Genomic DNA, 11,401 nt, shown 5'->3' on the forward strand with positions numbered 1-11,401 from the left:
GAACAACAACAGATAAGCTGCAGCAGACACCCCGATGCGACCGTTTCCCTTCACCAGATGCAGGGAGCCAGGGGCTACTTTAGCCATAGCACAAGGTCCTGCACACCTAATTTGACCTGATGGTAACTCAAGCCTTTTAAAATATTAAAACTACCCAGGTGCAGTGGCTCATGCCTGTAATCCCAGCACTTTGGGAAGCTGAGGTGGGAGGATCACTTGAGTCCAGGAGTTTGAGACCAGCCTGGGCAATATAGTGAGATCCCATCTCTATAGAAAAAATATGTTTTACATCAGTCAGGCGTGGTGGTATGCACCTGTAGTCCCAGCTATTCAGGAGGCTGAGGTGGGAGGATCGTTTTAGCCCAAGAAGTTGAGACTGCAGTGAATATGACTGCACCACTGCATTCCAGCCTGAGTGATAGAACAAGACCCTGTCTCAAAAAAAAAAAAAAAAAAAAAACTTTAAAAAAACACATATAATAAAATGCAAAACCTACCTACCAAATTGTCAAAAATTAAACAGAAGGTTTACCACCACCACCCCCTCCTACCAAAGGCCCAGGTGGGCAGAGGAATATACAGTCACTCTTTTGTGGTTGGGGAAGGAAAAAAAGGCAGAGAAAATGAAAGATACTGATCAATGCTGTGGCTGCGGGCACCTGAGACATCTGGCATAAATAGTGCTCACTGTTCCCACCTGAATCACAATACAATAAATGACATTTGGAATCACTGCACTGAGCTAACTTTTGCACAAAAAAAAAAGAATTTAATAATGAGGTTACTTTTATGATATGCCTGCTCTTTGTGACAAACAACTGTAATGCCAAGGCAGGGCTCCGAATTAGCCACTTGCTGCAATTTTAAAAGACATCAATCCAATATTTTGCTCTGCAGACATGCTAATTTTACCATACTTCCCCAGTTTTCTGCAACAGTATCTTCATAAGAAGATTCAAAGAAAAGCTGATAATGGAATCTAAAAACCCTAGAGGGAGCAGTCTTCTAGATCAGAGATGGTTGTCCAGCATCTCCTCCGAGAATATTCCTTCCCTCATTTTAGTAAATACAAAGTTTTAAAACAGTAATAAAGCACAGCTAGTCGACTATAAAAGCACATGATTTTAAATGAGAAAGGGCCAGGTGTGGTGGCTCACACCTATAATTCTACCACTTTTGGAGACTGAGGCAGGAGGATCACTTGAGGCCAGGAATTTGAGACCAGCCTGGGCAACACAGTGAGACCCCAGCTGTATCAGTCCATTCTCACAGTGCTATAAAGAACTGCTCAAGACTGGGTAATTTATCAAGGAAAGAGGTTTAATTGACTCACAGTTCCACATGGCTGGGGAGGCCTCAGGAAACTTATAAACGTGGCGGAAGGGGAAGCAAACATGTCCTTCTTCACATGGCAGCAGGAGAGAGAAGTGCCAAGCAAAGGGGGAAAAGTCCTTACAAAACCATCAGATCTTGTGAGAACTCATTCACTATCACAAGAATAGCATGGGGGTAACCACCCCCATGATTCAACTATCTCCCATGGGGTTTCTCACACGACATATGGGGATTACGGGAACTACAATTCAAGATAAGAATTGGGTGAGGAAACAGCCAAACCATATCACCATCTCTACAAAAAAATAAAGTGGGCATGGTGGCACACACCTGTAGTCACACACCTACAGGTAAGTGTGTGTAGGTGACACACACCTACTCAGGAGGCTGAGGCGGGAGGATTGCTTGAGCCTGGGAGTTTGAGGCTACAGTGAGCTATGATCGCGCCACTGCACTCCAGCCTGAGTGACAGAGCAAGACTGTTTTTCCCTGAAGTCTCTTTCTTCTGTTCTGCAGTGGGGAGCTGAGGTTGTGCTACCTCAGTTCTCATCTCCTCACCAGCAAAAACTCCACAATTATTTTGTCTTTTCTTCTTTCTTTTTTCAAAGCCCTCTTCTCACTTCCCTCACCCTTGTAATGGGCCTAGATTTGGAAGTTTACGAAGAATCAGGATCATGATCATAATTATAATCCCAGCTGGCCTTACATGTCCTAACCAAGGACTGGGCACTGTACCTGCCTCACACCAGCCCTGTCCCACAGAACCTTTTTCCATAATGGGAAGTTCTCTTCTGTGCTGTCCAATGCCGTAGCCACCAGCCACCTGTAGTTATCAAGCCCTTAACTTGTGGCCAGTGCCACTGAAGAACTGAAGCTTTCGTTCTATAACATTTACATTTAAGCAGCCACAGGGAGCTAGTGGCTATTGTACTAGAAGACACAGGTTTGGACCTTCACAAGACTGTAACTATTCTCTCCGTTTTACAGATAAACCAAGTCTTGCCTGGTGCAGTGACTCATGCCTATAACCCCAGCACTTTGGGAGGCTGAAATGGGAGGATCTCTTGAGGCCAGGAGTTGGAGGTTGCAGTGAGCTATGATTGCACCACTGCACTCTAGCCTGGGCAGCAGAGCAAGATCCTGTCTCTTAAAAAAAAGAAAAATGAGAGGGAGAAAGAAAAACGTCAGTCACATTCATCTCTCTGGTTTCTAAGAGAAAGCATCAGCTCTGGGCTTGTTCTACTACAACCTGGGTTAATCAGGGATGCCTCATGACAATACACAATTGTGTTTAAGATCAAGCAAAACTTTCAAGTGCTCATGATTCCTTTAAATAAATTAAAATCAGCAACTGTTCACATGCAAGAGCTTTAGTCATCTTCCACTTTAAAAACAGGTTTATTACATAAAAGCAGACTAACCCAGATGATCCTAAAAATTTCCAGCATAGTTCTCCAACACTACGAATTTCAAGTAGTAACAATACCAGCTTAGACTTAAATAAACCAGATTTCTCTCTAAAGCATCTCCATCCACCATAAAAAAGTTATTTTGAGCAACAAAGATTTTTTAAATCCAGTAAATTCTAGACATGCCATGTTATGCAGCTACCACTTTGAGCTCCTGCTTTGATGCCATACCACCTGCCATTAGTCAATTTGATGATAACCAAATTTACAAAGAAATCTGAAACAATGAAGCAATCTAGTGTGAGAGGGTACACCACTGTGCCCCCCACAACCCTTTGGGTAAATAGTGTCATCGCCACCCTTTTTAATGATGGAGTTCTAAGCCCAGAGGTCGAGTAACTGACCCAGGGTCCTTAAGCTATTCCAGCGGCAGCCAAGGCTTCACACCCAGATCTCACTACAAAGCCCAAGCTCTTCCTACAACACTCTGTTCCAGCTAGGATTGGTTCATGAATTTTACTCTCAACTAAACTAAAAAGTTGGATTATTTCTATATGTCCATTTACAAGAACTTTTTTGAGGACTCATTTGTTTACTGTTTCAGAACCCTGGACGTCCCTTATTTATATGACAGTGTCTTTTTAAAATTATATCTACAGCTGTTATCTAAGTGACACAATACACAGGGGCCAGAGAGGGCCCAAGGACTCTAAATTTTTAAGAGAATTTGCAGGAACACTCAGCACACTGATTATCAGCAAAATTGTAAGGATTTGATAACTTCAGTGCTAATCAGCTACAAAACTGCAGACGGACTTCCTATTACTGTTCAAATGAGCATATTTAGTTAACCCCAAAATATCACCAAGTAAAAGTAATTGCAGCAATCCCAACCAAAATCAAATTTCAAGATTTATAGCTATAAATCCTAAAATAATTTGCATAGAAAGCCTGTTGAAAATAATTTTCTCAGAGGCTGTTAAACACAGTAATTCATACTTTAGAAAGCATTTCCTTTACTTTAGAAACCTTTTTCAAAATACAAGTCTGTTTGTTTAATCTAAAACGAGAGGCTCGGTTTCACAAGCTGCTGTTTAATCAGTAGCTGAGTCCCACTGGCTTCACGGGCTTCCGTGAGGTCCTTTATCTGGAGCTGCTAAAAGCTTCCTCTGTACTCTGTGACCTAATATGCTGCAGAACAATAGAACTGGGTTTCCTTGTCTCACCACTATCCTAATATTAATAAGAAAGTGTGAGCTTAGAGAAATTCGTTCACATATACAAGATCTTTCTTTATTTCTAGTCCCCGTTTATGATGTGAATCCTGAGAATCTTAGAAAAGGCGCATCCATGTTTTCTAAGAGAAGAATGATCTGATAACTATGATCTGGGGAAAAGAACTGAACTGTAATCTTAGTTTGGCAATTTAACTGGGTGTGAAAACAGTGAACTTTCTCCCTTTACGTAAAAGCTTCCTAGAGAGGACCAGCAAGTCTTAGTCTACATAACAACAAGGGCCCTTACAGAAACACAGATTCTCAGGAAAAGAGGCTCCTAGACGGGGTGGGGGTAGGGGGCAAAACGGCATCCCAGCTCAAAGAAGAGGCCCAAAATAAAGTTCAACCAAGAAATGCCTTCTTGCCTGATGGGCAAGTGCAATCTATATATTTACATAGCTTTATTATGACTGAATAAGAAAATATCTTTTTCAGCTTCTGAGTCTAGCAATGAATCTAGATGATGAAGACACCATAGAAAAATGATCTTCAGTTTAAAAGCTGAATTTCAGTTAACTGCATGCTTTCTCTAAGGCACCATTAAACTGGATAGACTGATCAGGCTTCAAGCAGAAAGAAGAACAAGGAGGCGAAAGACCCTATGAAATGGGTCTATCCTTATTTGAAAGTGTCTAGCTCTATCTTCACAAGGAGTGCAGGCTCCTAGATTACCAGAAGCTTTAGCTAGGTTTTTGGCATGTATCTGCTCTTTTATCTACCATACGTGGTCAAGCGGGATTCCTCTTTTTTAACCAGCGAGCTCACTAGTCAGGATTAGCTTAAAGGTTTTTTTTTAATCTTGGTCTAATATATCTTGGTCAAGAACCCACCTCAGCTAACGAGGATCAATAAACTCTTTTGGATGGAGAGACAAGCCCCTGAATCTATGTCTGATTGTGCATCTTTCTTTTTTTTTTTTTTTTTTTTTGAGACGGAGTCTCACTCTGTTGCCCAGGCTATGATGCAGTGGCACAATCTCGGCTCACTGTAAGCTCCGCTCCCTGGGTGCAAGCAATTTTCCTGCCTCAGCCTCCCAAATAGTTGGGATTACAGGCTCCCACCACCACGCACGGCTAATTTTTGTATATTTAGTAGAGAGGGAATTTCACCATGTTGGTCAGGCTGGTCTCGAACTCCTGACCTCAAGCAATCCACCCACCTGGGCCTCCCAAAGTGCTGGGATTACAGGCGTGATCCACTGCTCCCGGCCTGACTGTGCATCTTTTCCACAGACTTTAACCCTAGGTACCCATTATTCATATGCAACACATCAAAACATATACACCTATCCTACAAAGATCAGAATATGAAAGGAAAATTTGTAGCAAAAGTTGTTACAAATTACCAAATATTTCCTTATGCTATATGTATGTCAAGATTTGACATCTCTATTTACAGATTAACTTTTCTGATTGCTTTGTTCTACAACACCCCAACAAAATTCAGTTTTTTATAATTCATGACACCATAAAATTGTAAAAGAATGGAATAAAAACCATGTAAGAAGTGTACAGGTGGCCAGGCGCGGTGGCTCACGCCTGTAATCCCAGCACTTTGGGAGGCTGAGGCGGGTGAATCACGAGGTCAGGAGTTCAAGACCGGCCTGGCCAAGATGATGAAACCCGTCTCTACTAAAAATACAAAAATTAGCCGGACATGGTGGCAGGGGCCTGTAGTCCCAGCTACACAGGAGGCTGAGGCAGAGAAATGCTTGAACTCGGAAGGCGGGGGTTGCAGTCAGCTGATATCGCACCGACGATGCACTCCAGCCTGGGTGACAGAGCAAGACTCCGTCTCAAAAAAAAAAAAAAAAAAAAAAAAAAAAAAAAAAAAAGTGTGCAGGCAGACACAGGTTCCTATAAAGAATCGATACTTCAAAATATATAAAAATCCAATTAAGTGTAAAGTCATCTGGAAATTTCTTGAATCCCCATCATATAAATACTCTTTACCTACTACCCTATACTAGTGCTAACTTTCAATATCAATATCTTTAAATATCAACATCACCATCCTTCCACATAATCTTTCATTATTTCCCAGGTACTTCCTGTGACTCTTTCCGGGGTTGCCTATACACATCTGATAACATTTACTCTTCTTATCTATCGGATCAGAAAACAGAATTCACCTCACAAGTATTTGATCTAAGGCAGTAACAGAAATTTAGTGCTACATTATACGGTACAATGAGGACATTTAACGTTCAACTAAAGGGCACTCAATGACAAACCCTGATGTAGCTCTGGAAGCAATTACATGTAGCTTTCATCGTAGATTTGTTTGAAAAATATGTCTTTACTGGAGACAGTACATCCACATTCTGTACCCAATTAACATTATTCCAAAATAACTCTTGACCTCGAGAGTATTCCAAAACAGTTACAAGACTTAAAAAAAAAATCATACAACTAGGGGTATATAAGACCTGGCTTTGGGGCTCTGCCTACAACGAAGCTGTGTCACCCTGGGTAGGTCATTTGACCCAACATGCCCAGTATCTCCTACTATGTAAAGAAGAAATTGGTCTAAATTTTCTTTAAGGTCTCTTCTAACTCTAACATTCTATGAATGTATGAAATTTCAATCTTTCCCCATTTCAAAGGTAATGGCGGCAGTCAATAATGCCAAGTTAGCCTAGATTTTTTTTTCCTTTTTAGAAAAATGACCCAACTTGGGATGTTTTCTTGGGTTGAAGTTTTATTTAGGAAAATAAACCCCAAATAAAAACGATGTTGAGAAAATGGGCGGGGGGGAGGAAAGAAAATCATACACTGACGTTAGCTAAAATAGAAACTTCCATCACCCTTAAGCCAGTTTGTCAATAGTTATTCAACGCCTGCTACTCTAATCACTGGCTTCCTAAAATAGAAATATTTATAGTTGTTTCCTTCTCATCCCCGGAGATACATTCCGAATAAAAAGCACAGCGTCTAAAAATCAATTTACAACTTCAGAATAAGTTGCAAGGAGCGAAACAAACTCCGCACAGCTCGGAGTCATTTGCATTTAACTATGATTAGGGCTAAGAAACCGTTCTTATGAGATGCGAAAAAAAAAGCACAAGAGGCAGGTGACATCTGGAAAGGGAAGCTGAACTGCCAGGAAGCGATATAAGCTGAGGATCTTAAGGCAACAGGTCCAGGGCCGGTACCGCAGCCTATCCCGGGAGGGGTCGGTGGCTGCTACCTCGCCCGCCGCCCTCCCCAGCCCCAACGACGTCGCCTCGCTCCCGCCCCCCCAAATCCCACGCCCCTGCGGCAGAAATCTCCCTAATCACTCGCCTCCCTGGGCTTCCCGCCCCCGGCAGGCCCTCCGATTCCTCGGCGCCGAGGCCGGCCCGGCCCTGCCGCCCCCTCCCCTCCACACCGAAGACCCCGCAGCCCCGTCCCCGCCGCGGGCCCGCTCACCTGCACCTGTTTGCGGAAGTGGCGCGGCCCCAGCACTGCCGGCGATCAGGAGGACCAACAGCAGCAGCAGCAGCAGCCTCCGCCGCAACGCCGGCGGCCCCGGCATCTCGCCCACGGCGCGGCTCCGGGGCCGGCTCTCGAGTCGCCTTCCGTCCGTCCGTCCGTTCGCCCGTCAGTCGATCCTGCCTCCCTCCGCTGCCTCAGTGGCACCCGCGCCGGTTGCTCCCGAGCACACGCTGCTTCTGCCAAACCTCGGTCCGGCTCCCGGTCCGCACCTGCCGCTCCAGTCGCAGAAACACCATCCTTCCCGCCCGCCTGCGCCGCCGCCGCCGCCTCTCAACAGCAGCAACGGCAGCAGCCCTGCGGAGCGGCGGGCCCGGGCAGCCGCACTCCCGCCGCCATGATGGGCTGCGTCATGTGACGTAGCGCGGGGGCGGGATGTCGTGATGGACAGGGCGGCCAGCCACTCGTCAGTCCACACCGGCCCAGGAGGCCCCGCCCATCATCCTGAAGGAGTGAGCGGTGGCGGCCGGTGCGCCCCCTGCAGACGGAGGAGTGCGTGGGCAGCAGGTAACACCAACAATTATTTTAAATTGAAAAATACAGGAAAATGTAAAGAAGACCATGACAATCATCCTGATATTTTTTTCTCGGTGTTTTATAACATGCAAAAATAAGCCTGTCTTGTCTTCTGCCTTTTTTTTTTTTTTTTTACTTGTCAGAGCTGTTTTAGGCTCTTCTCCTTAAGTTGACCTACACATCCTCTCACCCATCAAACAGCTTTGGGCTTTTCCCTTGAATTGATCAAGAGAATGCCTCTCTCAGCATCACCCACTGACTCACCTCCTGAGCTCAAGCTGTTGCCTCTTGTCCACCTGGCAGACACTCTTCCTTTCATCTGTCGAGACTCACCTGACATATGACTTCATCTATGACTCTCTAGGAGAAATGACTGTCATCTCCTTAGTGCCCCTCCCTGGCCCTGTGTGGACTGCTATCCTAGCTGCAGTGTCCTATTGACCCGTGACTGTAAGCTCCCTGAGGACAGCAACTGTGTCTGATTCAGCTGGTGGGAAATCCCTGGTGCAGGACTTGGGTCGGAGCAGGTGTTCTCTAAAGCAATGGTGCATGGCCCTGGTCCCAGGTACCAGGGCAGAGCAGCTCCCAGGGGTGGCCTTCTCCCCACCAAGAGGTGAGGTGAGAACACAGTCCTGCAGAGAGGATAGAGAAAGCACTCTCCAGACACAAGTAATATAGTGGTCAGAGGCATGGGGGTTGGGAAAATGCTAAGCTTTTCTGGAGAGGCGCTATGGTTCAGTGTGTGCATGAGAGGAGCTGATTTCAATCTTATCAGATGAGACTTTGCCACCTGGCAACAGGGTAACCTCCCCAATTCTCCAAACTCCCCAAATGTCCATCCTAAATGCCAGCTGTCGATGATGTTAACACAGCACTGGACACACAGATGATGCCCAGGGACTATTTGTTGGATGATTGAGGCAAGCCAATAAATATCTAAGGAGACAAATAGCTAGAACGAGAAACATTGAATTTAAAAGTCCATGGCTTGGCCGGGCACGGTGGCTCACGCCTGTAATCTCAGCACTTTGGGAGGCCAAGGTGGGTGAATCACTTCAGGCCAGGAGTTCGAGACCAGCCTGGCCAACATGGTCACACCCCATCTCTACTAAAAATACAAAAAATATTAGCCAGACATGGTGACACGTGCCTGTAATCCCAGCTGCTTGGGAGGCTGAGGCAGGAGAATTGCTCGAACCCAGGAGGCGGAGGTTGCAGTGAGCTGAGATCACACCGCTGCACTCCAGCCTGGGCGACACGGCGAGACTCTGTCTTAAAAAAAAAAAAGTTCACGGCTTTCTGCTGATTATATGCAGAATTGGTAAGGAAGGCAAAGGTCTAGGAAAGAGACACAATCACCCTGTTGTACTTCTACTTCTTTTTTTTTTTTTCTTTGAGACAGAGTCTGTCTCTGTCACCAGGCTAGAATGCAGTGGTGCGATCTCCGCTCACTGCAACCTCTGCCTCCTGGGTTCAAGCGGTTCTCCTGCCTCAGCCTCCTGAGTAGCTGGGACTACAGGTGCCTGCCACCACACCTGGCTAATTTTTGTATTTTTAGTAGAGACAGGATTTCACCATGTTGGCCAGGATGGTCTCGATCTCTTGACCTCGTGATCTGCCCACTCCGGCCTCCCAAAGTGCTGGGCTTACAGACATGAGCCACCACGCCTAGCCTATACTTCTACTTCTATCAGGAAGCTTCTCACTTTGAGTTCAGAGAAGCCAGGGACACCCACACTGTGTACTGCAAGGAGGCTCGTGACTGCCTGCTGCAGTGCTGGCCTAAGGAAGGCCTTACCTGATAATCCTGGTAGTGGTTATTTACAACTAAAGTGCACTCCAACAGCACGTCGGACCACAATCCCAAAGTAGATTTTGCTATTATTTGAGCAAGCCCAAAAGTTAAAACAAACAAACAAATAAACAAACTTCTTTTCTTCTTTCACAGAACAGGGGTTACAGTGCAAATCCCCCAGACGATGTCTAAAGGCAACCTTTGCCCCACCACCCACCTCACCGTGTATGCCTTTACTCAATACTTGAAGACTTCCAGTTAGAGATGTTATTAAACAAACAAAAACCTGTTGGCTTTGTTTAGTTTCACCCAGAAGTCAGAAAACAGCCTTTAGCACAATTTGGAAATCGATACCTAAGATTAAAAGCAATATCTTTCAGTGTTTTACAGCCATTCTTTTTTTTTTTTTTCTTTTTTGAAACAGGGTCTCGCTCTGTCACCCAGGCTGGAGTACAGTGGTGTGATCTTGGCTCACTGCAACTTCTGCCTCCCAGGCTCAAGTGATTCTCCTGCCTCTGACTCCTGAGTAGCTGGGGTTACAGGCGCCCGCCACCACACCTGGCTAATTTTTGTATTTTTAGGAGAGACGGGGTTTCACCATGTTGGCCAGGTTGGTCTCGAACTTCTGAACTCAAGTGATCTGCCCACTTCAGCCTCTCAAAGTGTTGGGACTATAGGCATGAGCCACCACGCCCAGCCCTTTACAGCCATTCTTGCAAGTTTTCCTTCATGCCAAGCCATCGCTTGGAAGACCCTCCTGCCAGTGTCTGTCCTGCCAGCAAGCTCTGGCTGACGCCTGGATGCTGAAGGATGTGGAGTCAGCTTAGTATTGGATGAGCACTTCTGGAGCTCTGGCACCTAGCAGATACTCTAAAGGTTCACAGAGCTCAGCTGGATCAAATGGGGCACCCAAGAGGCCTGTTGGTGGGGTCCTGGAGCTGCTGGTGCCAACTCATGAAAGCCAGTTGTTAACATGTTCAGGAATTATGCGCATTGGTTGTTCAACACAGCCATTGTTAAAATTTAAGTTATAGGCAGTGGCTCACGCCTGTAATCCCAGCACTTTGGAAGGCCTAGACGGGTGGATCACTTGAGGTCAGGAGTTCAAGGCCAGCCAGGCCAAGATGGCCTGGGCATGGTGGCTGGCGCCTGTTATCCCGGCTTTTCAGGAGGCAGAGGCAGGAGAATCACCTGAACCCAGGAGGCAGAGGTTGCAGTGAGCTGAGATTATGCCATTGCACTCCAGCCTGGGCAACAGAGTGAGACTCCATCTCAAAAATAAATAAATAAATTATATAAATGTATAATTAAACAAATTATTTTCAAAACAAAGGTCATGAGGGAAGCATTTGGATACGATTTGGGCTTGTGTTCCCACCCAGTCTCATGTGTGGAGATGTAATCCACAGTTTTGGAGGTGGGGCCTGGTAGGAGGTGATCGGATCATGGGAGAGGGTTCTCATGAATGGTTCAGCACCATCCTCTTGGTGCTGTTCTTGTGATGGCGAGTGAGCTTTGATGAGACCTAGTCGTTTAAAAAGTGTATAGCACCTCCTCCCTCTCTCTCTCTACTGTTCCCACCATGTGAGATGCCTC

The 11,401-nt window shown here is 45.7% G+C and overlaps 1 protein-coding gene across 2 annotated transcripts in view; it reads right to left on the reverse strand.

Annotated features, from left to right (window-relative positions):
* The window catches only part of LMTK2 (lemur tyrosine kinase 2), a 103,163-nt gene extending 95,297 nt beyond the window's left edge, over positions 1-7,866 (reverse strand). Inside the window, exon 1 of one of the 2 annotated variants that reach the window (XM_004045809.5) lies at positions 7,432-7,866. In XM_004045809.5, the coding sequence (XP_004045857.4) occupies positions 7,432-7,537 (106 nt within the window). In that variant the 5' untranslated portion in view covers positions 7,538-7,866. The remainder of the gene's footprint in view (positions 1-7,431) is intronic. The other variant, XM_055393187.2, reaches the window with a different exon arrangement.
* Positions 7,867-11,401: the final 3,535 nt, after the last annotated feature.

Source organism: Gorilla gorilla, chromosome 6, assembly GCF_029281585.2.
Source record: "Gorilla gorilla gorilla isolate KB3781 chromosome 6, NHGRI_mGorGor1-v2.1_pri, whole genome shotgun sequence".
Taxonomy (NCBI): domain Eukaryota; kingdom Metazoa; phylum Chordata; class Mammalia; order Primates; family Hominidae; genus Gorilla; species Gorilla gorilla.